The sequence below is a fragment of the Orcinus orca genome, chromosome X, assembly GCF_937001465.1.
Source record: "Orcinus orca chromosome X, mOrcOrc1.1, whole genome shotgun sequence".
Lineage (NCBI taxonomy): Eukaryota > Metazoa > Chordata > Mammalia > Artiodactyla > Delphinidae > Orcinus > Orcinus orca.
Genome location: NC_064580.1, coordinates 10,235,303 through 10,261,438, shown reverse-complemented (window position 1 = coordinate 10,261,438; position 26,136 = coordinate 10,235,303). Strand labels below are relative to the sequence as shown.

Genomic DNA, 26,136 nt, shown 5'->3' with positions numbered 1-26,136 from the left:
GATTAGGGCCTAACTTGAAACTTCTGGCCACTGGAGGCTGGGAAGGTATGCAAAGCCATCCTGATGAGTTGAAGGGGCAGGGAGACCAGAAAAAGCCAACCTGTCACAGTAGCTGTTTGCTCAAACTATATCCCTTCAACATTGTTCAAAGGGATGTCATTAGAAATGCATTTGTTTGGTTTTAAGATACTGCCCTCCGTTAACAAACCATGGAAATCTCTGGAAAGGTTAACGTGTGCATCATTTATATAACAAACATATTCATCGGATTACTTTCCAGAATTTCACTCCGCATGTTTTAAACAACCGCTCTAAGGCCTTCTCACTATTTATAGAATTGTCAGCATTTCTGGGTTTACCGTATGTGGAACTATGGAGGGCTCCACTGCTTCAGTGAAAATGGCAGCCACTGAGGCAGGGCTGGAAGAGAAGTAATGGAATATCAAGAAGTATCGAGAAGGCTGAGTCGCACATAAAGTGAATGTGTCACTTTCTCCACCAAACCAGCCACTTTTAGGCCATGTGCATCATTTATACAATAAACATATTTATCAGTTCACTTTCCAGAATTTTATTCCACATTTATTAAACAAATGCTCTAAACTGTGCTTGGCACTTGGGAGGATACAGGTGTGAGCACATTGTGGTATAAATGTGGAATAAACTCTCTCCTGTTTTTTCCAAGTTTAATGACAAAAGTGGGCAACTTTTTATAATCCGTAGCCAATGGATAGAGACTTGGACTCTAAGAATTTAGTAAGTTTTCTTCTTGATAGGTGTAGCATATAAACTGTGGGAGGGGGCGCTACTGGCATGTAGAGGGTAGAGGCCAGGGATGCTGCTAAACATCCTACAGTGTACAGGACACCCCTCCCCCAACAAAGAATAATCTAGTCCAAAATGCCAGCAGTGCCAAGGCTGAGAAGCCCTGCCCTAAAGGCTCCCACCATCACCCAAAGTCAACAAGTCAAAACTGAAAACCAGTTCTCCCCAAAGTGGCCTGATTTTACAACTGATTCCTCATTCTCCTCCCAAATCTGTCAGCCTAAACCCTGGAAACCTTCCTGGGCTTCACTCCATAAATCCATTTAGTCTCCAAGGTGTGCGGATTTTTGCCTTAGAACCTGTTTCTGACTCATGTCTTCCCATTCTCCTGAATCTAGTCAAGTATCACTCTGCAGTATCATTTGTCCAGGATCATCTCTACTGGATTTGTACTCCTGGAGTTCAGGAATCCTGTACTTGCATCTTTCAGACCTCTGTGTCCAGTACCATGCCCAGTGGGTGGAACATTTAGGGAGAAATATATAGAAATATATAAGGAGAAAGATTTCTGGATCAATGAAAACAAATTTCTAACAATTAAAGAAAAATGTATACATAAAAGTTAAATGCTTTTTTTTTTTTTTTTTTTGCGGTACGCGCGGGCCTCTTACTGTTGTGGCCTCTCCCGTTGCGGAGCACAGGCTCCGGACGCGCAGGCTCAGCGGCCATGGCTCACGGGCCCAGGTGCTCCACGGCATTTGGGATCCTCCCGGACCGGGGCACGAACCCGCGTCCCCTGCATCGGCAGGCGGACTCTCAACCACTGTGCCACCAGGGAAGCCCCAGACATAAATTTTAAACTTTCTTTGGGAAGCTCCACTCAATCATCGTTGTTACGTGCTCCTTATCTCTTAACTTGCTTATTATATACATGTCAAACAATAAGTTCTAGAGATCATAGGTAATATGTGGGTTATTACAGCCTGTGAAGCAGTTTATTTTCTGCTCCTTCCCTCAAATGCCTCTGAACTGTGGCTTTTCCCACTCACCCCATCCTTCCTGTTCTTTCTCTTCCCCCCCCCCACCACTGAACACAGCTAATACCTGTTCACCTTTAGCTACCTTTTAGCCTATGTGCTGAACCAGGAGAAGGAATTCCCTCTAAGGAAATCTTCAGGATTTTGTCTTTTTTGTGTTTTTTTCATGAGGTGACGCCTTTCAGTGGCCCTGCCATTATAAAATGGAGAGTATGAAAAAACATGTAAACAGAAACAGAGAAATTGCTGTGTCATGCTCTCATTTTCCTCACAATTTCCTTGTTTTAAATTTTATTCACTAAATTTCTTAATATCTACTAAGCAGTCAATGATGACCATCTTTATGTATAGATACTTCTCCACATATACTATATGTATACATTTTACATACGTGTACACATTTCATATTGGTTTCCAATGTAAGCAATATTGCTAGAGTGTCCAACCTTGGTTAGATCTGGTTGGCTGATTCAAAGGTGGAAATTCTTCCAAGATTAGAGACTAACTGCTTTAGTCATTCCCACTGGATCTGACATCTTTGAAAGCACAATATTCCTTAATAAGTCCCTAGAGAGCTCGTTAAGCCGCAGCAAAGTTTAGCCCAATCAATGGCAGTATCATGTCTGTTTTCAGTTCATGTCAAGTACTAAAATTATCCTTTGCATGGCCAATGATGCTTTAGAAATGAATATTAACCGCTTTATCCTATACCAAAGAAGATTCTATCATTTTTACAGTTTCATTATTTATTACTTCTGAATTATAATCTGCTTTGTTGTCACTTCTCTCTTTAGAAGCCATAATGTCCCCTCTGGAGACCCGGTAGGGCCAGTTCAAGGAGGCAATCAGCTGGATATAAAGGCCTCAAGGCACGTGGCCTAGACTATTATTTTGGGGGCTTTTAGAACAGAACAATCCATGGCAGAATAGCGACTGTCGCCGTGTACCCGGGAACATTTCCAGGGGCTCACTATGTTGGATGACTCTCTAGCAGGCCTTCAAATCCCTCTTGGAGATGGAAATGCCTGTTAGGAATACTCTGATAGCCAAGCCGTTCCCAAAGCTATTTGACCTCAGGAGAATTTCTGGTGGAGAACACACTCACTGTTATTATGTATCTGTTTGTGGATCATCACATGATCTCTATACTGTTGCACTCAACTGACTTCTTCGTCTATGCTGCACTTGCTCTGAATCACAGCCCAACAGTCAGAGAAGAATGCAAATGATTCTTGCCTGGGCGCAGAACCTCATGGACTCGGCATCACGGCATCCAAGATGGTTGGCGCTATATAGGACCCAACTGACAACCAGCATGCTTGCTACTGGGAGTGGGAAAGGGGGAAATGGAGGGTTAAGAAGCTCCCCACCACCACAGGCACTGCAGTGTGATATATGACAGTGTGACCTCCTGCTTATACCACATCTGTCCTGGCATGCAGCTGGAGAAGTCTATCTGAACCTTCATTCATGCATTCATTCATTCACTTGAAAAGTATTTACTGAGAAGTTTATTGTGTATCAAGCATGGTAATGAACACTGGGGACAGAACGATGGATCAAAAGACACCTTCCCTCGTCCCTGGAAGCCACAGTCTAATGGAAGACCCATGTGTTAATAGCACTCTATCCATTTCTCTATCATCTACACAATAAAACTAGTGATCAATGCTAAGATGATAGTATAAGGGAGATTTAGAGGTTAGGGAATAGCCTCTGTAAGTGATATCTAACCTCTCCCTGTAGGATGAAGAGGAATTAGGTAAGTGAAGCCTGGAGGAAGAGGTGCCTCAGGGCAATAGCATGAGTGGAGGCCCTGACGCAAGAGGGTTTGGTGCGTTCTCAGCGTGAACCAAGGCCTGTGATGGGGACGCTTAGAGAGGAGGCTGGTGGGGCAGGAGAATGGGAGGTTATGGAGAGTGTTGTGTGCCTTGTTTAGGAATTAAGATTTTAAAGTTAATTCAGTACTCACACCTTTTACACGAATCACTGGCTACTACTGAATTGCAGGGACCAGAGTGGATACCAGGAAGCCAATGAGAGATGCTCGTAGCTTGGATAAGGCATGTTGATGATGGAGATGAAGACGGAGGACAGATGGGAGACAAATTTAAGAGGTGAAGTCAAGACTGCTAGATGAATGGTTGGGTGTGGGGGTGAGATGCAGGAGTCGACAGTGAGCCTCGGGTTTCTGGCTTGGGCACCTGCATGTGAGCTTTTCCTGCAAATCCAGACATCGCTCTTGGTCATCTCTGAGCTTCTGGTGTCATCATTACTGAGATAACTAGAGACTTATCCCTAAAATAGTCCAGGTAGAATGTCAAAGGAGAGGAAGACTGGGAAGGTAAGACAGAGGGGTCTTTTTTCTCTACTAGAAGTGCGTTTCTCACTAGAAATTAAAAGGCTCAAAAAATAAACAGCTTCCCAATGGCAATATTCTACTATCATAAGTGGGGTTTTTGTTTTTCTGTTCGAACCTCTAGTCTCTTCCCTTTGCACACTGAAGGGACATTTATAAAGACCATTTTCCATTTTGAGTCTTTGGCAGAGGAAGTCCTGAGATGCCTCCTGCAGGTTCAAAACACAGTTATCCCTTCCCTTGTTCCCCTAAGACTACAGTGTGATTGCTGAGTAAGACATGGGGCTTTACCAATTTCCCCATTCCCTGAAAGCACTCAAGGGCAGAAAGGAAGAGAACACAATTGTGCAAACTTCTTCTGTACTCACGGGAAATAATGGATACTATTATGGTTTTAAGTTCAAGGATAATGACGGTGGAAACCTGGCCATATCAGTATAATAGCTCTATTAATAGCTGAGAGGGAAATTGCCTTTATTCTTCCAATATTCATAAATGACTTTCCCTTTCACAAGGGCATTTTCAACTTTTGTGGAGTTCTGAGTGATTTCTAAAGAAGAAAAGCCATGGTTGTTGTTATGAGTTGAACTGTGTCCCCCCACCCCCAATTTTATGTTGAAGTCCTTCCAAACTCCCAGTACCTCGGAATGTGACCTCGTGGGGCTTCCCTGGTGCCGCAGTGGTTGAGAATCCGCCTGCCAATGCAGGGCACACGGGTTCGAGCCCTGGTCCGGGAAGATCCCACATGCCGCGGAGCCACTAAGCCCGTGCGCCACAACTACTGAGTCTGCGCTCTAGAGCCTGCGTGCCACAACGACTGAGCCCACGTGCTGCAATTACCAAAGCCCGTGTGCCTAGAGCCCGTGCTCTGCAACAAGAGAAACCACCACAGGCTTCCCTGGTGGCACAGTGGTTAAGAATCCGCCTGCCAATGCAACGGACACGGGTTTGAGTCCTGGTCCGGGAAGATCCCACATGCCGCGGAGCAACTAAGTCCATGCGCCACAACTACTGAGCCTGCGCTCTAGAGCCTGCAAGCTACAACTACTGAAGCCCGCGCGCCTAGAACCCGTGCTCCGCAATAAGAGAAGCGACTGCGATGAGAAGCCCGTGCACTGCAGTGAAGAGTAGCTCCCGCTCGCCGCAACTAGAGAAAGCCCGCGCGCAGCAACGAAGACCCAACGCAGCCAAAAATAAATAAATTTAAAAAAAAGAATGAGACCTCGTTTGGCAATAGGGCTGTTGCAGATCACATTAGTTAAAATGAAGCCATGCTGGAGTAGGCGTGGACCCTTAATCCAACATGACTGGCGTCCTTATAAGAAGAGAAGTGACACATAGAGGGAAGGCAGCCATGTAACAATGGAGGCAGAGATTGAAGTGATGCGTCTACAGCCAAGAAACGCCAAGGACTGCCAGCAAATACCAGGAGCTAGAAGAGGCAAGGAAGGATCCTCCCCTACACGTTTCAGAGGGATCACTGCCTGGTAGACACCTTGATTTCAGACTTCTAGCCTCTGGAACTGTGAGACAATAAACTTGTTTTTAAGCCACCCAGTTTGTGGTACTTTGTGATGGTGACCCTAGGAAACTAATACAGTTGTAATGTTAGAAAATAACGTAGAGATCATGTAGTCCATTCTGCAAATGAGGAATCATGCTCAAAAGGTGGAGTGATTTGCTATGACCAGACCTGGGCATTTTACAGAGGCCAACAGAGATCAGTGCCAAAGAGGGATTTGGCAAATCTTAACCAGCTCCAAGAAAAAAGCAGAGGACCAAAGTGAGCTGATAGAGAGGACTTCAAGAGTGAAGAGTAGAAATGCCAGGAGCTTCAGACATGGTGGGGCGATGCTAGAAAAGCCACCCAAAAAAGGGCAAAGAAGAGAAATAAGGCTGTCAGTAGATCCACAGAGTTGTACAACCATCACTATAATGACTTTTAGAACATTTGCCTCGCTCCAACAAGAAATCCTGTTACCATTTGCAGTCACTTCCCATCTTTTTACAATGCCCCAGCCCCCAGGGAACCACTTATTGCTGTCTCTATGGACTTGCCTATTCTAGACATTTCCTATAAATGGCATCATACAGTATGTGGTCTCTTGTGACAGGCTTCTTTCACTGAGCATCAGGTTTCCAAGGCACATCCATGTTGTAGTGTGTGTCAGTACTTCCTTCCTTTCTAAGGCTGAATAATATTCCGTTGTATGGCTATATCCCATTTTATTTATCCATTGGTTAGCTGATAGATTTTGGCCATTTTGGAACCAACACGTTTAAGTTGTTCAAAAAGCATTTGTCCATTAAGTAGAAATTGTGAATTGAAGAAGATAGATGAGATAAAAGGTGAGATATCCCAGGCCCGATACTTTTGTATTCTCACCACCAAAAATGATAATAGGGGAGGATGGAGCCTTGAAAAAGATAGAAGAGGTTTGGAATGTGTGAGGCCTATTCTATCTCAATAGAAGGGGTCTGCGGACCTAATTATAGCTAAAGTGTTAATGCTCTAACTCTTGGCTCCTTTAGGATGTAGCAATGAGCATTGTGTGGAGGGTTTCCAGTACTGTGGTAGGACCAGCTGGAGCATGGAGGCCTGGCAGACCTCCCAGAGAGTCCTTCACACACACAGATGTTGACTGCTGGAACACAGCTGCTCCTTCCCACAGCCCTCTCTTCCTTCCCCTCTTTCACCCCGAGGAAACATGCTCACCTGAAGCCCGGACTTGGAGAGGGGAGAGCAGGCCAGTCACCATTGGTCCAACGACTCCGCACAAGTGTGCTCTGACACAGTGACATCTGGTGCACACAGGAGGTGCTCCCTCAATTTTTGTTGCATGAACAGTGTAAAATATTTGAGTAGGAACCAGCTGCATCAAAAGAATGGAGACTGCCCTCTGAGACGGAGTCTCCACGTGGCAGGAAACGGTACTGAGAGTGCAGAGAATGCACCCCAGGGTGCGACTCAGCATCAGTCTGCAGACCACTTTATCACTGCACTAAACTTAGTCTATAAAGATAGGTATACGTGAACACGAAGATATAAGTATTTTAGAATTATTTGTAATACCAAAAGATTGGAAGCAATCTAAATGTTCAGCAATAAAGGATGGGGAAAATACCTTCTGATACATTCGTATAAGTCAGTACCATGCAGCCGTTAGAAAGAAAAATATACACTGAGAAATTTTAAGTGAAAAGAGCAAAATGTAGAAGAGTAGTATAGTCTGCTCCTTTATAGTAAAAGAGCAATTAAAGGCTTAGATATGCAAACTGAAAGCTTCTAGAAGTTGTGGCAGAGACTGCTAGCTATCTCCCAAATCCCTTCTCTTGCTTCCACAGTTATATTTGAAATATATATATTTCCCAGCATACCTTGCAGTTATGTGGCGTCAAATAGGTCCTCACTAATGGAAGGGGAGCAGATGTTTGCTGCTGTTGAGTCTAGGCCTTAAGACACTGGTCTGAGTATTCTTCCTTGTTATTTTTCCCCCTGCCTACAGTGGGAACCCACCCTCACTGGTGACCCTGCCTGGACGATGGAGGTGATGCCAATTCCCTGGGGGACAGCAGAGCAACAAGAGAAAGGAACATGGGATCTTGAATGGCCATGTAGAGCAGAGCTGCCCTGCCAACCCAAACTATTCTCATTGGAACTGTTATGGGTGTCTCAGTCCGTCCAGGGTGCTATCACAAAATACCAGAGATCAGGTGGCTTATAAACAACAAACATTTATTTCTCAAAATTCTGGAGGCTGGGAAGTCCAAGATCATGGCACTGGCAGATTCAGTGTCTGGTGAGAGCACGCTTCCTAGGTAGCTATCTTTTTGCTGTACCGTCACATGGTGGAAGGGGCAAGGGAGGGTTCTTGGACCACTTTTATAAGGGCACTAATCACATTCATGACGGATCTGCTCTCATGACCTAATCGCCTCCCAAAGGTCCAACCTCCTAACACCATCACCTTGGGGGTTAGGTTTCAACATGTGAATTTTGGGAGGACACAAACATTCAGGCCATAGCGTATGGGATAAAGAAATAAACTTCAGTATTGTTGGATCTCTTGGTTACAGCAACTGAGCCTTTACACTTATAATACAAAAGGATACATAAGAACTATTTTTTTTTTTTCGCGGTACGCGGGCCTCTCACTGAGTGCCCTCTCCCGTTGCGGAGCACAGGCTCCGGACGCGCAGGCTCAGCGGCCATGGCTCTCGGGCCCAGCCGCTCTGCGGCATGTGGGATCTTCCCGGACCGGGGCACGAACCCGTGTCCCCTGCATCGGCAGGCGGACTCTCAATCACTGTGCCACCAGGGAAGCCCTACATAAGAACTTTTAACAGTGATTGGCTCTAGGAAGCGAAGTTGTGTTGGGAGGGAGACTGAAATTTAATCATACATCCCTTTGTAAAATTTGAATTTTTAAAAGCTTGTATATGGGTATTATCATATATTCATTTAAAAATAACAGAAAACAAAACAATGCTTTCTCTTTAACAAATTAGAGGTCTGGGAGACACCGCTTCGGCAAAGATCCCCGGTGCTCTCCTTACTTGCTGCAAGTGATAATCCTTCCTTCTCCCGCAAAACATAACAAAACCAACCAACCAACCAACAAAATTACAGTTCTGATTTTTCCATAATGGTATCTTAAATGAGGAATGAATGAGTTTCAAGAACAAATGTTTTTATTAACCATTGATTTCACTACCTTCACTTTATGAAGATGTTTGCTAAGGAAAAGGTAAAATTGTTTGTGACTTTCATTAACTTGTCATTCTGTCAACAGGACACTGCCAAAGTATGTGAGCTTAACATAGACCTGTAATCACTACCACTGAAAACATGTACATTTTTATTTTACCAAAACAATCAAAGAACACAGGAATGAGCTTCTACCAGACAACAAGTTAATGTGGCATCCACAGGAACGAGCTGTAACTGCACCCCACCATGAATGGTCCTGCTTTTAGATATTTGTCTTCATGCCTCAACAAATGCAAGCATAAATACCTTTCTATTAACATCATGGGCACAGAACAGGGTTCAACGTGACAAAGCTAAAATCGTCCTTGACTGATTTCCACTTTGTCCATGTTACACTAAGACACATCATTTCGTTCAGTTCCTTAGAAACTCATATTTAAAGGTAACTCATGCTGCAAGATTAATTAAGAGACTGTACTTAAGGTAGTAAGGTGCACTGGAGATTTTTCTTCTTTTCATTCTAAAGGGACTTTACTTTCTTACGCTCGAATAATTTCCAGTTATTTTCAGTTCAAGTTCATAAGGTACCTCTTCAAGATTCATACTACACTGGATAGAAGATGCTATGGACAGATGCAGAGGAACCAAGGGGTAGCAGAGGTGGTAGGGAATGCCAACATTGTTACATGTGGCAGAACTGCATAAAGGGTACCGACAGGTAGGCATTCTGACATTACGTCTTCTGAGTAGGAACTAAAGATAGAATTTCTCTGTTAATAATTATCTTAATGTACAAACTTTATGAAAACTGTTCTCCCTTTGATTTCTACCAAAGCTTTTTCTTCCTAAGTATTCTCCAAAAACCCAGTGTTGATGGTATTTTATTTTATTTTTTAATCCCCCGGGCTTTTATTTATTTTTTAAATTATAGTTGATTTGCAATGTTGTGTTAATTTCTGCTGTACAGCAAAGTGACAGTTATATATACATTCTTTTTTAGTATTCTTTTCCATTATGGTTTATCCCAGGACACTGAATATAGTTCTCTGTGCTGTACAGTAGGACCTTGTTGTCCATCTATTCTATATGGAATAGTTTGCATCTACTAACCCCAAACTCCCAGTCCCTCCCCTTCCCCCTTGGCAACCAAGTCTGTTCTCTGTCCATGAGTCTGTTTCTGCTTCGTAGATAGGTTCCTTTGTGTCATATTTTAGATTCCACATATAAGTGATACCATATGGTATTTATCTTTCTCTTTCTGACTTACTTCACGTAGTATGATAATCTCCAGGTGCGTCCATGTTGCTGCAAATGGTGTTATTTCGTTCTTTTTTTATGGCTGAGTAGTATTCCACTGTATATATGTACTACATCTTCTTTATCCATTCATCTGTCAATGGACATTTAGGTAACTTATTTTATATTATAGATCTGTTTCCCTACTGTGTATTTATTATATGCTCATGATGTGAAATGAAGCACTTTAATCATTAATATCATGATTTACAGCAATAGCAATTGACAGATACTCCAAATGCTTCTAATTTAGCTACACACTTTTATAAAATGGTTAAGAAGTAAAAAAAACAAAAGCAAAACACTTTAAATACCATCCATCTTAGCCTTTAAATGGCATCTAAACCTTAGAAGTGAAATATTATAGCCAGTATTTATAAAAGTAATTGTAAAAGAAGGACTAATGCAAACACAGCGTAATATAACCACATGGCCATGGATATATGATAAATCTAAATAGCAACTTAACATCAGAAGTATCATAGTTGCAAAAGTTCTGAGATATTGAAATGAAGGTATAGTAGGCCAACTGCTAAGATGGCCACAATGGTCCCCTCTCCTGGCATTCACCATTTATGACCAAGATGGCAGGCTGAGCAAGGCTATCACAACCGCCCATCTCGGTCATGGACCACTTTTCCAGGACTGAGGTGATCACTCCCATGGAGCTGGCAGGGCCGGTGATTTAACTCTAACAAGCAGACTATGGCCAAGGTGATGGGTTATCACTTCCCTGATTAGACTACAAAGATGGCGACTTCCACGGTGTCAGCAATCTCTCTCTCTTGTTGGCTTTGATGAAGCAAGCTGCCACAGCAAGGAGTCCACATGGCCGGGAACTGAGGGCAGCCTTGGGCCAACAGCCCAGGAAGAACTCAACCCTGAAAACCACCACATGAGTGTGAGCTCAGAAGTGGACGCTAACCCTAGCAGATGCCTGTGGCCCTGGCTGACACGGCGATTACAGCCTTTGAGAGGCCCTGAGCAGAGGACCCAGCGATAAGCCACGCCTGGACTCCTGATCCAGAGACTATGATATAACAAATTGTATCATTTTAAGCCATTAAGTTTGGGGGTAATTTGTTACACACCAAGTGATAGCTAAGACAGAAGGGTCACTGCTGTGCATTCTTAGTATGTTGGTGAACCCAGACTTAACATCAGTTAGTACTGCTTAATGGAATCGACATACAAATTGTTATACCGTGAATCATTTGCAGTTAAGACGACATTTTTCAGACTCTGCCAAAACAAGCCTTCCGCCTTGGGGTTGTCGGGCCACTGGAGGATGGAGCTCTTGCAGATCCTCTGCCGCAGCCTCAAATACTGCGAATGCTGCAACACTGGCTCCAGCAGAATAAAGACAATCACATCCATATTCTCATCGATTAGCCTCTGCAAGGCCAAGTAGAAAGCTGTTTTAAAGTTCCAGTTTTTGGCATACTTTTTGGTTAGAACAAATATTGTTTTCCTGCTTTGGTTGATGCTCTGCATGAGGTTGTCGATGATGGCGAGTCCCGGGTCCCAATCCCTTTCCTCTAAACAGAGGAGCACATTTTTGTCCTCACTCTCTTCCAGGTGGAAGCGCAGCTCATTGATCACCCAGTCCGTGACAGAGGCATCTTTGGTGTCATAAGAAACATAAGCATCGTAGAAAGTCTGGGATGTGGAAAGAGACCTGTAGCCTTTTACCTTAGCTAAGCACACATGATAGAGAAACCAAGCATCCCAGTAAAACCAATGATGAGCCAGGGCAGCCAGCATAACTGAGATGGTGACAAAAAAGGTGAAGAAACAGAATATTGCCGCAATGGTATCTGAAACACAAGTTGTGAGCTCTAGACTCACAATACTCTTGCCTTGTTGATCCCCAGGACTGGCGCAAATGACATCTGTCAATCTGGGAATTGTGACGTTCAGATTCCCATCCATCCATTCTCGAAAATCTCCGATGTCACAGGTACAGTCAAAAGGGTTTCTACCTAGTTCCAAAATGGCTAACTTGATGGCGGTCTTAGTTTCAAACGTGGATTTGTTGATCATCTTGAGCTGGTTGGCACTTAAATCGAGGTGTGTCAGACTGCTGGCTTCGGAAAGAAAGCCGGACGGCAGGTGGGAAATCCTGTTTTGACCCAGGAGCAGTGTCTCAAGAGAAGATGTGAATTTCGATAGGCTGTCAGTTACAAAGAACAGCTCGTTCCCACTTAAGTCAAGCAAGCAGAGATGAGGAAACTGCTGCAGTAATGACCAGTTAAAGAAATTTAACCTATTATCATTTATATATAGTTCGGTGAGACTCCGGGGCAAGTTAAGGAAGGCTTCATCGGGGATACGCTGAAGGTTATTAGAGGCTAAATGAAGCCGTGTCAGATTGCTGAGATATTTAAAAATTTGCCAGTACCTGACATCTTGAGCATTCCACAAAAGGTCAAGGCGGTTTCCACTGAAAACTAATTCTTCCAGGGACATGCTTTTCAGGTATGGTTCTGTTAAAGTAAAAATACTATTGTAGCTCAAGTTTAAAACTTTCAGCTGAGTTAAATTTTGAATAAATCCTAGACGGTGTGTTACCCCTGCTATTCGGAAGTAGTGCGCATTGTAGCTCAGATCTAGAACTTCTAACAATGGCAATTCGCTGAAAGCAGCGTCATCGTCAAAGTCTAGTCTGTTGTTTGTCAAGTCCAAATACTTGATACCACGCAAAAGTGAAAACTCAGTTCCATTTAACGCTTGACCGTTGCCATTTGAAGACAGATTTAAACAGGAAATGTTCCTAAAACCTTCAAATTGCTTTATCCCAATAAAGAAAATACTGTTCAAGCTTAAATCTAAGGCTTTGCCGTAATTGGAACATTGTGGCTTTATCAAAGGATTGGTGTCATGATAAAAATTCGAATGTGGGTCAAACTCAGTAACTGCTGACCGTGGCTTAAGGATATGCCTTTGGAAAGAGGAGCCATTTGCATTTTGTTGCTCGGTATCACTGACCAAGGGTGATATTCTGTTTTCGGACAAGTAAATGATTTTCAGGTTGGAGAACGACTGGAAAACGGTAAAATCAATTTGCTTAATAAAATTAACGCCCAAGTTGATAGCCATTAAATTTGAGAGGTTCCTCAGGGGCTGGAAATCTTCGTTTCTAAGTTCCTGGAACACATAACCTCTTAAATGCAATATCTGGAGAGATGTAAGCTTTGAAAATTTTTGAGAAATATTAATGTACTGTGGATATTTTTTCAGCTCGTAGTTGTAAGATAAGTCAAGTATTTCTAAGGAGGGCAGTTTTGCCAAAAATTCCCCAGAGGCTATTTCGTCCATTAAATAGTTGAATTCGAGATGCAGCACCTTTAGATGATGCATGTTGTCAAACCAGGTCGCAGGAACCTTCCGGAGCGAAGTGCTAGAGAGGTTTAGGTAGCGAAGTTGGGTCAGGGTTTGAAAAGCAAGAGGATGTATCTGAATTGAAGCACCTCCTTTGCAAGGTATGCAGGGAAATGGCGCGTTAAAACATCTCGGGCAGTTCCCACTTAAATCTAGTACTTTTAAATTTCTCAGTCCCTTGAAGTCTTCTTGACTGATGTTTTTGATCTTGGTGTTGCTAAGATAGAGCTCTGTTAGGGAGCTTGGCAGTTTGGGTGGCACGTGGAAAAGGGGATTAAAAGATAATGACAGCACCTTCAACTTGGTAAGGTTTTCAAAGGTTCCATCTTCTACGGCAAAGGTTTCATTACAAGCAAAGTAACAGTTCCAGCCCAAATAGAGACTTTCCAGATTCCTAAGTCCAGAAGTGTTCTTTTTCGTTAACACAGTTATTCTATTTTGAATTAGACTAAGTTCTTTCAAAGATTTTGGCAAACCAGCCGGTACTTCTTGTAACTGGTTGTCTTCAAGCAGTAACTCCCTTAGGTTTTTTAGGTTGAGAAATGCCCCGTCTGTAATAGTCATACCATTCTTTACAGCAGGATTTTCATTCTGGGGCCACAGCTTGACGTTATGGTTTAGATCGATCTTAGTCAGATTTTGCAGCCCTTGAAATGATTCATTTGTTATGCGTCTGATGAAATTACCAGATAGGTCTAGTTCTGTCACACTTTTGTCCACTGTTTGGGGTACCTCATGTAATCGACGATTGTTACATTCTGCAATAACGGAGCCATTTCGTTTTGTCTCATCGCAAGGATAGCTTCTAGAATAATTTGCTTCAGCGAAGAACTCACAGGAATCAGAGATTAGCAGGAAAAGGCAGGTCAGAAGCAAAAAGTGAAGAGTCATGTTTTCCTAAAGAAAATCAAAGTGGAGTCACAATATGAGAGGGGCAATATTTGCCGGGCATTTCATGATGAAATTCACAGTGCTTCAACCATACTTGGCCTGAGTTTTGAAGTGGGAGTTCTCTTAACTGTTAAATACACTGCATTAAATTAGGTTCCAAACGATTTTAGTTTTTGACCGTGTTCAGCTTCATGGTGCTCAAAGAAGTGAAAGATGAAGCTATCTGAGATGTGATGACAAGAAAACCTGAAAAGCTTTTGCAGAAGCACTCATCAAGATGCCTCACCACCATAACGGGCCTGATGCTGGACGCTGGCTATGGTTCACGCCAGATCTATAGCACAGCAAGCTATACATCTGTCGCTTCGACCTATTAGCATAACTCGATGAAACTTTGGCCAGTCCCAAGGAGAGTCCAGATCCGGAGATGACCTTTTACCTACACAGCATATATTTTATTGGTACTTCTCACAATTTTTCTATACCTCTATGATGGTATGTATCAAATTCTCTTATGTCCTAGCATGAAAGTGGACATTTTCTGTCGATAATAATAGCAAACAAAGTGTCACGTTTTACGCCAAACGTAAACATTTTCTCACCCATGTTTATGTTCCCAGTAACAAACGGGACAGGTTCTATTATTATCCACATTTTGTAAGTGAAGAAACAAACTCAGAGACTTAACTAACTTTCAGAAGGATAACACACTGTAGAGGGGAGACGAGTCCATCTGATTCCAACATGGCATTTTTAATCACTAACCATCATGCTATACAATCTCATTTTGAAATCTTTATGCCAGAACAGTTCCTCAAATGTAGACAGCACTCAAAAAATGTTTTCTAAGGAGGCTACTATTTATATGTCCCTTATCATACAAACATTGGCATGAATAGCTGTTCTTCTGCTTTTGTAAACTTCTGTGGGGAAGACATGACGTTTTCTATTTTTATGCATCCTTTGTAACATTTAGTAGAGTGCCTCACTTTCTGCGACTCTTTCAGGGGCTGAATATATTATTTTGGTAATTATACGAAGCAATGAACAGATTAATGTGATTGGTATGATCAAGGGTTATAGTCAAAAAAACTCAAAATCTTATTTCGCTGGGTGTGGAGACCAATCTTTACTAAACTATTTTTCACTAAAGCCCAACTCACGTCCTTATTGTGAGTTAAACCAAGTACGTGCTTTCTTTTTAAATTCTCCTGGAATTCAGGGTTAGTGAACTAACAGTCACTGCCATACCCTTCCTATATTAGAAAAGATTTTTACATGGATGTTGAGTATTCTGAGGATCAATAATTACTGCCATTTGTAACAGCTAAGGAAAAGCCAGCTCCTTATGAGATGAAAACTAAAGTGGAACAGAACTTCCAGACATTTTCAGTCTCTCGTAGTTATCTCCAACTACAGCACCATCAAGGTGCCGCTGCTTAATGTTTAACTTTTACTAAAAGAAAGCCCTGCTTTACCTGGTGTGATAGGCAGAATTTTAAGATGATTCCTATGACTTTTGCCCCTTGGTATTACTCCTGTAATTATGTTACATTATGCGACAAAAAGGAGATTATCTAGATGGCCCTAATCTAATCATATATGCCTTTAAAAGCAGAGAGTTTTTTCTGGTTAGTAGCAGAAGAAGAGTCAGAGAGATGGGAAGCAGGAGAAGAATTGGACACATAACTGCAGACTTAAAGATGGAGGGGGTGGGCCCCTGACAAGGAATGCAGGCAGCGTGTAGAAGCTGACAGTGGCTCCCTGTTGACAGTTAGTAAGGAAATGGGGGCCCTGATCTTACAACCACAAAGAACTAAAGCTGACTGACAGCCCAAATGAATTTGGAAATGGATCCTCAGCCAGAGCCTTGAGATAAGAGTCCAGCTGGCCAACACCTTGATTTTAGCCTTATGAGACCTAAAGCAGAGATCCCAGGCAAGCCTAACCCACAGAAATTTAAGCTAATAAATGTGTATTGTTTGAAGTGTTTCAGTTTGGGGTTATTTGTTACACAGCAATAGAAGACTAATACATCTAGGTGGGCTTCCCTGGTGGTGCAGTGGTTAAGAATCCGCCTGCCGATGCAGGGGACATGGCTTCAATCCCTGGTCCGGGAAGATCCCACATGCCGCGGAGCAACTGAGCCTGTGAGCCGCAACTACTGAGCCTGTGCTCTAGAGCACCAGAGCACCCGTGCTCTGCAACAAGAGAAGCCACCGCAATGAGAAGTCCGCGCACCACAACAAAAAGTAGCCCCCGCTCACTGCAATTAGAGAAAGCCTGCGCGCAGCAACGAAGGCCCAACACAGCCAAAAAAAAATTAATTAATTAAAAAAAAACACTTTAAAAAAAAAAGAGAACTAATACATCTAGAAGATGTGTGTTAAAAGATGATTCACAGGGATTCCCTGGTGGCGCAGCGGTTGAGAGTCTGCCTGACGATACAGGGGATGCGGGTTCGTGCCCCGGTCCGGGAAGATCCCACATGCCGCGGAGCGGCTGGGCCGGTGAGCTATGGCCGCTGAGCCTGCGCGTCCGGAGCCTGTGCTCCGTAACGGGAGAGGCCACGACAGTGAGAGGCCCGCATACCGCAAAAAAAAAAAAAAAAAAAAAAAAGATGATTCACAGCTTGAAAATATGCAGCTTTTGCAGATGCCACTCCAGGTCTCAAAGTTCTACATCTCCACTGGGAGACACAGGTGGGCCAAGGAGGTAACGAAGCTCGGGGATGCGAGGAACTTTGGCAAGTAACCCAGGCAATATTATGTTTGCTCAGCACCTAAGCAGATCTAAGACTATGTGACTTCCAAGTGTGAACATTTTGGAAGTTACTTCCTGACTCTTCCTTGTACTCTCCTAGCTAGTGGGTGGCCTTGGGGGGGGTCTATCTGATGACACGCACAGCTTATTAGTTAGCTCTACAGTCTAGTGGGTTAAACAGACGTGAGTGAAACACAAGATTACGAGATTTCAACGGTGACACAAAGAAGTAAGTGACACTAGAAGAGCCTAAAAAGAGGAGGATTTGACCTCTTCACGGAGGCTGGGAAAGGTTTCCCTGAGGAAGTGGAACTTGAACTGTGATTTTAAGGTTGATTTGGCATGTATAAAACAGAAAGAGGTCAAAAGAATGTCCCAGCGTATGCAAAGGCCCTGCGTGTATTCCTTTGATTTTCCCGTGCTGTGCCTTCAGAGGAGCCCTGGACAGGAATCAAGAGGGGCATGGTGTGGGCCTGAGACAAAGCACACCAGGTTTCAAGTCCTCAAAGTCGACTGAAACCTGCAGAGAACTGCTTGCAACAGTAGGACTCAGAATAAGAAGCGGGGCTAAGAGGATTGGAATGGCACGGGAGAGATGACAAACAGAGATGTTGCAGAGGTCCTCAGCATCTCCATGTCACTACAGTCAATGGACATTTTTCAGTCCTCGTCTGAACGAGCACGTGAATGTAAGGGACTGAAAGAAAGTCAGGGATGTTAAGAAAAGATGAGAGTGGATTTTGATCTTGATCTGAGGAGCAATGCAAGCCTTTGAAGGTGGTACCATGCTCATTATTCTACAGTCATCACTGGCAAGAGGGCACAGACCTTCAGGAGCAAGGTGATGGTAGCGTGAACCAAGTTGGTGGCAATGGAGATAAAGAGAAATGGATTCAAGAGATACTTAGGAAGTAACACTGAGAAACATGGCAATAGATTATAATGGGGAGGTTGGATTATGAGGGAGAGGGAAGAATTCACGGTGACTTCCAGGTTTCTGGTCTGTGCAACTAGATGAATGAGAGAGAGAGTGCCATTCACTGAGGGAAAAGATCATTTGGAGCTGGGGAAGCGGGGAGTGAATAGTATTAATTAAATTTGACATGCTGAACTTGAGCTGAGTTTGTGATCTTCCAGTGGAGACATCCAGTAGGCAGTTACATATGTGCATCTCCGACTCAGAGGAGAGTTCTGGTACAGGGATGAATTTGGGAGTCATGACAAGTACAGCCATGAGTGTGAATGAGATCATCCAGGGCAGTGTAAGCCATAAAGGATCTTCCACATTTCAGTTCTACAACAACAATTTTAGCACCTGTTTTTCTAGTACTTTTATGATTTCATTTTCTTCTATTGAAATATCTTATCCCACTGAAATTGTTTTGGCATAAAATGTGAGGTGGGGACCCACATTATTTTTTTCTAAATGGAGACCTGGTTGCCCCACCATCATTTATTGAATAATCTTTTGCTCACCAATCTGATTGCTCCCTTTATCATATGCTAACTTTCCTATGTATTTCGATCTATTTCTAGACTCTTACTCAATTTCGCCAATCTCTTCATCATTCACATGCTGGTACCACATGTCTTAATAATTACAGTTTTTAGGTATGCTGGCATCTGACAGGGCAAGTCCTGTTCATCATTCTTCTTTTGTGAATGGATCACTCCTATCTTACCTTCTAACAGGTTCTCACGGGTGTACACTAAAACTGTAGATTTCTATATATTAATTTTATACCAAATCGCTATACTAAATTCTCTGATTATTTGGAATAGTTGCCTCTCCATGTGATTTTCTTGGCTAAGCAATTAAACCGTCTACAAATAATGATGATCTTATCACCCTTTATGCAATCTAATTTATTTTTATTGTCTAATTGCATTGCCTAGTTACTCCAGAATCATGAAAAAATAATAGAGCAGAGATCAAAAAAAAAAAAAAAAGCAAAGACTGACCAGTTAAACCACACACAGATGTAAATTCTGCCTCACAAAAAGCACAGTAAGCAATGCCAAAAGTGAAATAAAGTAGGAGAAAGTATTTGCAGTTCATATCACAGATAAGGGGGTGATATGTTTGATATGTAAAGACTTTTTAAGCATAACTGAAAAGACAAATTATTCAATAAAAAATGAACAAAAACATATTAACAGACAGTTCACAGAAAGGAAACACAAATGGCTCTTAAAGGAAAATATACTCAACTTCACTCAAAAAATTACAGAGATACCATTTTTCACTGATTCTACTGTGTAGGTGAGGCCACCTCTAAGATGGAGAGAAATCTGTAATATCTATCAAAATTGGAGAGATATACTTAGATTCAGCAATTTTAATTCTAGAAGCAGATTGTAAGAGAGACCCTCACATGTACAAATGCCTATATACAAGGATGTTCCATGCAGGGCTGTTAGCAATAGCAAAAGACTGGAAATAATCTAAATGCCTATGAGTAGTGGTCTTGTTAAATAAACCAGGATGTTATATTCATACAATGGAATACTATGCAGCAATTAAAAAGGAAAAGGTAGCTCTATATTCACTTATTCATTCATTCAAAAATATTTATTAAGCATGTACTTTATTTTGGGGACTGTTTTTTTTGTTTTTGTTTTTTTACGGTACGCGGGCCTCTCACTGTTGTGGCCTCTCCCGTTGCGGAGCACAGGCTCCGGACGCGCAGGCTCAGCGGCCATGGCTCACGGGCCCAGCCGCTCCATGGCATGTGGGATCTTCCCGGACCGGGGCACGAACCCGCGTACCCTGCATCGGCAGGCGGACTCTCAACCACTGTGCCACCAGGGAAGCCCCTTGGGGACTGTTTTCAAGCTGGGAATATAGCAATGAACAAAACAGATGAAATTACCTGCCCCTTCGGAGGTTACATTACAAGATGTTAGATGGTGGAAAGTACTAGGGAGCAAAATAAGGATGGGAAAGGGGATGGTCACGTAGACTGCCCCTCAGTTGGGATATGTCTGACGTCTTTGTCGTGATTAGACTGGGGTAATGGGTTTGGCGGAGGACAACCTGAGAGGTCAAGTGCCACTCTACACGTGAACGTGATCTTATTTGGAAATAGGGTGTTTGCAGATGGAATCAAGTTAAGATGAGGTCATACCAGACTAGGATGGGCCCTAATTCAATGACTGATGTCCTTATAAGAAGAGGGAAGTGTGGACACAGACACACTTCGGAAAGACCATGGGAAGATAGAGCAGAGATTGGAAGGATGCAGTTACAGGCCAAGTAACGTCAAGGCCTGCCGGCCACCCCCAGAAGCTGGGAGAAAGGCATGGCCCAGATTTTCCCTCTCAGCCTCCAAGAAGGAACCCACCTTGTTGACAACACCTGGATTTCAGACTTCCGGCCTCCAGAATTGGGAGAGGATAAATTTCTGTTGTTTTGAATCACCAGATTGGTGGTACTCTGCAACAGCAGCCCCAGGAAACAGATGGGAAAAGCAGAGAGCAGGGGAGTAAGTGCTGACCGGTGGAACCCACTGCTGAGACAAGTTCAAGCTGCCAGAAAAAGCCCTTTGGTCAGGCCAGTGAGCTCAGTGCATAGCACACCCTGCTAAGGATGACTGGGTCTACACGGTCTCAGTCTTTCGCTGGGTGCTGCCTTGGAACACACAGAAAAAAAAAATCAAGACCCATTTCTTTAAAGAAAGCATATGGGGCTGCCCTGGTGGCGCAGTGGTTGAGAATCTGCCCACTAATGCAGGGGACACGGGTTCGAGCCCTGGTCTGGGAAGATCCCACATGCCGCGGAGCAACTAGGCCCGTGAGCCACAACTACTCAGCCTGCGCGTCTGGAGCCTGTGCTCTACAACAAGAGAGGCCGCGACAGTGAGAGACCCGCGCACCGCAATGAAGAGTGGGCCCCCGCTCGCCGCAACTAGAGAAAGCCCTTGCACAGAAACGAAGACACAACACAGCCAAAAATTAATTAATTAATTAAAGTACCCTTAATTTTAAAAAAAAAAAGAAAGCATATGAATCACACGCAAAAATGAAATTTGTGGGCTTCCCTGGTGGCACAGTGGTTGAGAGTCCACCTGCCGATGCAGGGGACACAGGTTCGTGCACTGGTCTGGGAAGATCCCACATGCCGTGGAGCGGCTGGGCCTGTGAGCCATGGCCGCTGAGCCTGCGCGTCCGGAGCCTGTGCTCCGCAACGGGAGAGGCCACAACAGTGAGAGGCCCGCATACCGCAAAAAAAAAAAAAAAAAAAGAAATTTGCTTCACTTCCTGCACCCTGCCGAATATAGCATTGCATGCTACTGAGGAAGTAATTTCACAACCGTTTTTCTGGTTTCCACGGCAAATCAGATCTTTGGTTGGGTCCATGGTATACGATAAGCCCATCCTCTCCTTTGGGCTCTGAGGGAACCAAACGGCACAACGAAAACAACCTATCTCAGTCCCCACCTACATCTTCCTTTTCACCTTGGGCCCCAGTGGACACCAAAAACATAACTGTGAAAGGCCAGTGCAGTTTCAGGAACAGCTCAATAAAGCCTGCCTTAGCTGAGTGCACCCTGGGAGTCAGAGTGAGCCCAGGAGCCACGCTCAGAGCCCAGCCCATGGGGCGAGAGCTGTAGGCAGGGCAGAGACCACAAGTGCAGGGTGCAAAGGCAGCAAACCCCACCATGCGAGGCTAAAATAAACCCTGCAGGTTTTACCATAACACAATCTAGGGTGAAGGTGGTGTGTGAGGCATCTACAGCTGCCTTCCTGGAACAGACAGCTTTTTATCTTTTCACACCCCTTTCCTAGCCTGCAAGCAGCGATGTTGCAAAGCTGCCCCCTCCCTCCTCCCTCTTCGAAAGCTTCCTTTGCTAAGAGGTGATTTGCCTCAGACCATCTCCCCAGTTGCACCCCTTCCTCAGAATAGAGCCTGCTGATGCCCCCCTGACATGAAAGGATCAAGGGCACCTACTGATTATAAAATGTGATGAATCCGCCCAACTGAATGACTTAGCTGTTTGAGCATGACGCAGGACTCCACCAGAACTAAATGTTTGCCAAACTGGAAATATTTCTAATTTTTCATGGGTTCTGATGTGTTTGCAGTTGATATACTGATATTATGTATATTGATATATTGATATTATTGATATTGATATATTGATATTATGAAAGTAAATTAATAAAGAAATGGCTGGGCACACAGAATTTGTCACCTTACATGAAATTTACAGTTAATAATAGATACTTGACTTGATCCATTCCACGTTTGATGGATTCACTAACAGCTTTGGAAGACAAAAGAAACCACTACCACATTAAATGCACGTATCGATTTCATACACATAAAAATATGAAAAATTATGCTGTTTGAATTCCAGGAAATACGGTAGCGTGTGTTTGTTGAGTGCTTTATCATGAAGCAAACACTGGGAGCACAAGTCATGCATTTTCTTGTCTGAGCTTCATAAAAATCAGTGAGGTGGGTGCTATCATAAGCCCCCATTTTACAGACATGGAACCTGAGGCTCAGAGGCTCATCTACCCAAGGTCACTTAGATGGTAGGTGGCAGACCGGAAAATTGAGCCTAGAGGTACCCACGTAGTTAACAAATTGGTACCAAGTGGCTGGTTGGCAGTGATCTGGTTTCAATTTTTGGCAGAAACACCAAAGCCATACCTGGAACCTTCTGGAATTAAATGCTGGGGGTATTACCCACCTTGCCTTTCCACTGATCAGTCTAACAGAGAGCACTTCCAGGTGCTCTGTAATTCCACAGAACAACTGGAAATCCACTGATTCTAGACATATTCACCAGCTAGTGGCTCTTCGTAACCACTTGAAGAGTCAACACAGCCTGTATTGTTAATGCCGATCCAGAACCATGGGTTATGCGTTTAAATGTACTGTGTCTGCATAGCCCTGAATAGTTCTAAATTGGGGATAATACTTTAAAAAATAACAAATCCCTCAACTCCATTTAGTAACTCAGTTGAACTCAAATGGTACTTCACTGGAATGACATCCCCCTCAGTAGACCCCAGAGGTGATGCTGAGACACACAAATAATATCCAACTGAGTTTCCAAGCCTGACCCTGGGTCATGACGTCCTCCCCTGTGAGACATACCCTGATACTGTCAGTCTGGGTTTCCATAGGACTGCCTTCTCTCTCATCAACCCCCGTGCAGTTTGCAGGACTATTACATGAAAGAATGAGAAGCAGAATGAAGAATGGACTTGATCAAGTGCCCTCGCCCTGATCCACTGCCTCGGCTTTTCAGATAAGGCATACAAGGAACTTTGATTTTGCTTTCTGGAATCAAGCTAAGGGGCTAATGAATAAGCTTTGGGTCTTCCTGGAGGCCTTGTCAGCCCCTAAAAAAGTCTGTGCTCCTTAAGGAAAGGACCAAAAGAGCTGTTCAGATGCTGCCCGAAGACAGTGGCCCTCAACTTCAGCTGCCCATTGAGATACCTGGAAAGTTGAAAAGCTACGAATGCCACAGCCCACTCCAGAGATGCTGATTCCATTAGTCTGTGGTTCAGCCTGGACAGCGGGATTTTTTAAAGCTCACTCTATGATTCTAGTATACAGTCAAGGCTAAGAACCTCTCCCCGAGGCCAGGAGTCGGCTAGGTCCTTGTCTTCCACCCTCCACCAATGACGGGGGTGGGGGGGCATTTTCCCAGTTTAGTTTTATTTTATCTTATTTCCACTTTCTTATAATACAATTATATTGGCTATCACAGCAGTTTACAAATATCAAGTCAAAATTGGATACGTTCAAATGCAATTCCATCTATGTCATTGGCCCTGCTGGCCTAATTCCTTATGAGCCCTTGCAGTCATTTTGTAAAGCATCAATTTCAGGGTAGACTTAATTTACTTTCAAGGTCTATAATGTGCATCACTGGATACAAAAAATGAACTTCAAGAGCTTATATATACATTAAATACTGGTAAAAAAAAAATAACTCCAAGAACTTCAATAAGCACTAAATGAGCGTGGAAAAAAAGATACTAAGGTAAATGTGGGATGGGAGTCTCTTGAAATCAGTCTTTGCAATGGCTCTTAAATCTCATTCAATTTTCTAGAAAACATACCATTTTTAAAAAATTGTAAAGGTTTTCAATCTGACAGTTCCTGACGGTAACAAATGCTGACCACCTGCTATGTCTAAACACTATAGAATATGATTACGGAAATAGTAACATCTTTACTTAAAAACTTTGAACAAGAAAAGTAGCAATTATGAATACACATTAAGCTCCTGGTAGCAGATGAAGTTTGGGCTTTGCCCAGGCACTAGCAAGCGGCCCGGAGTGAGCCAAGAGAGGCTGTCCTTTTCTGTGCAAAGAGCAAAGGACAAACACCTCCCCACCTGCTTTACCCCCAGCCCTTTCACTCTAGATGAGAATACCATTTCTGGCAGGACCAGAAAGTCATACCCCAGTTCAATTCCTAACTTGGAATTTGCTTCTTTTCCTCTTGAAAATGATAAGACCACTGCAGCATCTGATTTTTGAAATTTCCTGCACACTGGACCACTCTGTCTACATTTAGAGTTGCCCCAAGACTTCGCCTTTTTATATTGATTTGCCCATCCATCACTTTCTTTGGTCACATCATTTGCCACCAAACCCTATTTCGGGGTCAGAAATCCTCTATTTTCTTGGAAAGCTTTGTTAAAAGAATAGAAGGAGCTTACCACTCTTCTGGGGTCGTCCTTCCTAATAGCTCATTCTAGAACCTGCAGCGCTGCGGAGTGGTACCCGCTGTGCTACAGGCGCACATGGACAGAAACTAACCAACTTCCTAAAACTGGCCGCTTTACCATCAGCAGAACCTCGCCTGTGGTTTGCAAAAGCTTATGTGGGAAGAAGGGAACTTGTGATTTCGTAACTGTTGCCAAATCATTTATTGACTATGCTGTAAAATTTCAAAACTGAAATGGGGGCGTGTAGGAAAAAGTCATTTATAAAATGATTTAAATATAACCCGAGCCAGATCGATCCGGTGCATTTTTGTTAGTTTGGGTTTATCTGTGTGTACGTGAGGGCGGGTGAGGGGTGGCTAAAAGGATCCTCAGCAAAATGTTAAGAGCAGTGAGCTCTGGGAAGCAGGACTGGGGGGAAATGAGGGAGAAATGGGGAAATTTTTCCTTTTCCTTAAAAAATTTTAGTGTCTTTTCTTCAACTTTGCCACAAATGTGTACTTGATTTAGGATTGCACAAACTCATTTTTTCTCATAGAATTCATGGATGTAGTTAAATAACATCTGCACCGCTTCGTCTTTGTTCCACACATTTCCGGGACAGCACATGGTGAGGTGGGCATGGGTCCCTCACCAGGCAGTGGCCACAGAGTGCACATCTCCCTCCTGGGTGTCCCTGCACCTCAGCCAGTACCCGGCACGTATTATAAGCTCAATAAATGTCCACTGAATGAGTGAGTGAATGGATGAGCAGAAGCATGAGGCAGGAAAATTTAATTTCCTGATTTGCTCTGATAAGTGAATTGGATTTTAAGCTCTCACAGAGAAGGCCCTGGAAGGTTTAGCCACAAGCAGGAGTCAGCAAACTCCAGCGTGTGGGCCAAATCTGCCCAGGGAGCAGAGAATGATTTTCACAGATGAACATTTGCCATCGATCTGATGAGACAGAACACTAACTGTAAACTCCAATGAGGCAAAAAGTTAGCATCCCCCCACCAAAGAATCCCATTCTTCTCATTATTAGACCTATATTACAAAAAAACTGCATTTGATGATTATATTTTAAATGTTATCAATGAAATAATTGTGTAATGTGCTTTTCTCTTATTCTATAAGTACCTACATAATGCCCTCAATTGGCCTCTTGGCCTGCAAAGCCTAAAATGTTTACTTTACAGAAAATATTTGCTGACCCGTGGCCAAAAGAATAGTCTAGAATGGGATATAATGTGCTTCATA

General features: G+C 43.3%; 2 protein-coding genes across 6 annotated transcripts in view; both read right to left on the bottom strand.

Moving 5' to 3' along the window:
- TLR7 (toll like receptor 7) overlaps nucleotides 1–26,136 on the bottom strand; it is a 98,665-nt gene that overhangs the window by 22,262 nt on the left and 50,267 nt on the right. The window lies entirely within an intron of this gene.
- Nucleotides 7,877–25,029, bottom strand: TLR8 (toll like receptor 8). The gene is made up of 2 exons (XM_004284915.4): nucleotides 24,892–25,029; nucleotides 7,877–14,446 (listed from the first exon to the last, which is right to left on the bottom strand). Exon 2 carries the CDS (start codon nucleotides 14,438–14,440, stop codon nucleotides 11,333–11,335), a length of 3,108 nt encoding a protein of 1,035 aa, XP_004284963.1. The 5' UTR covers nucleotides 14,441–14,446; nucleotides 24,892–25,029; the 3' UTR covers nucleotides 7,877–11,332.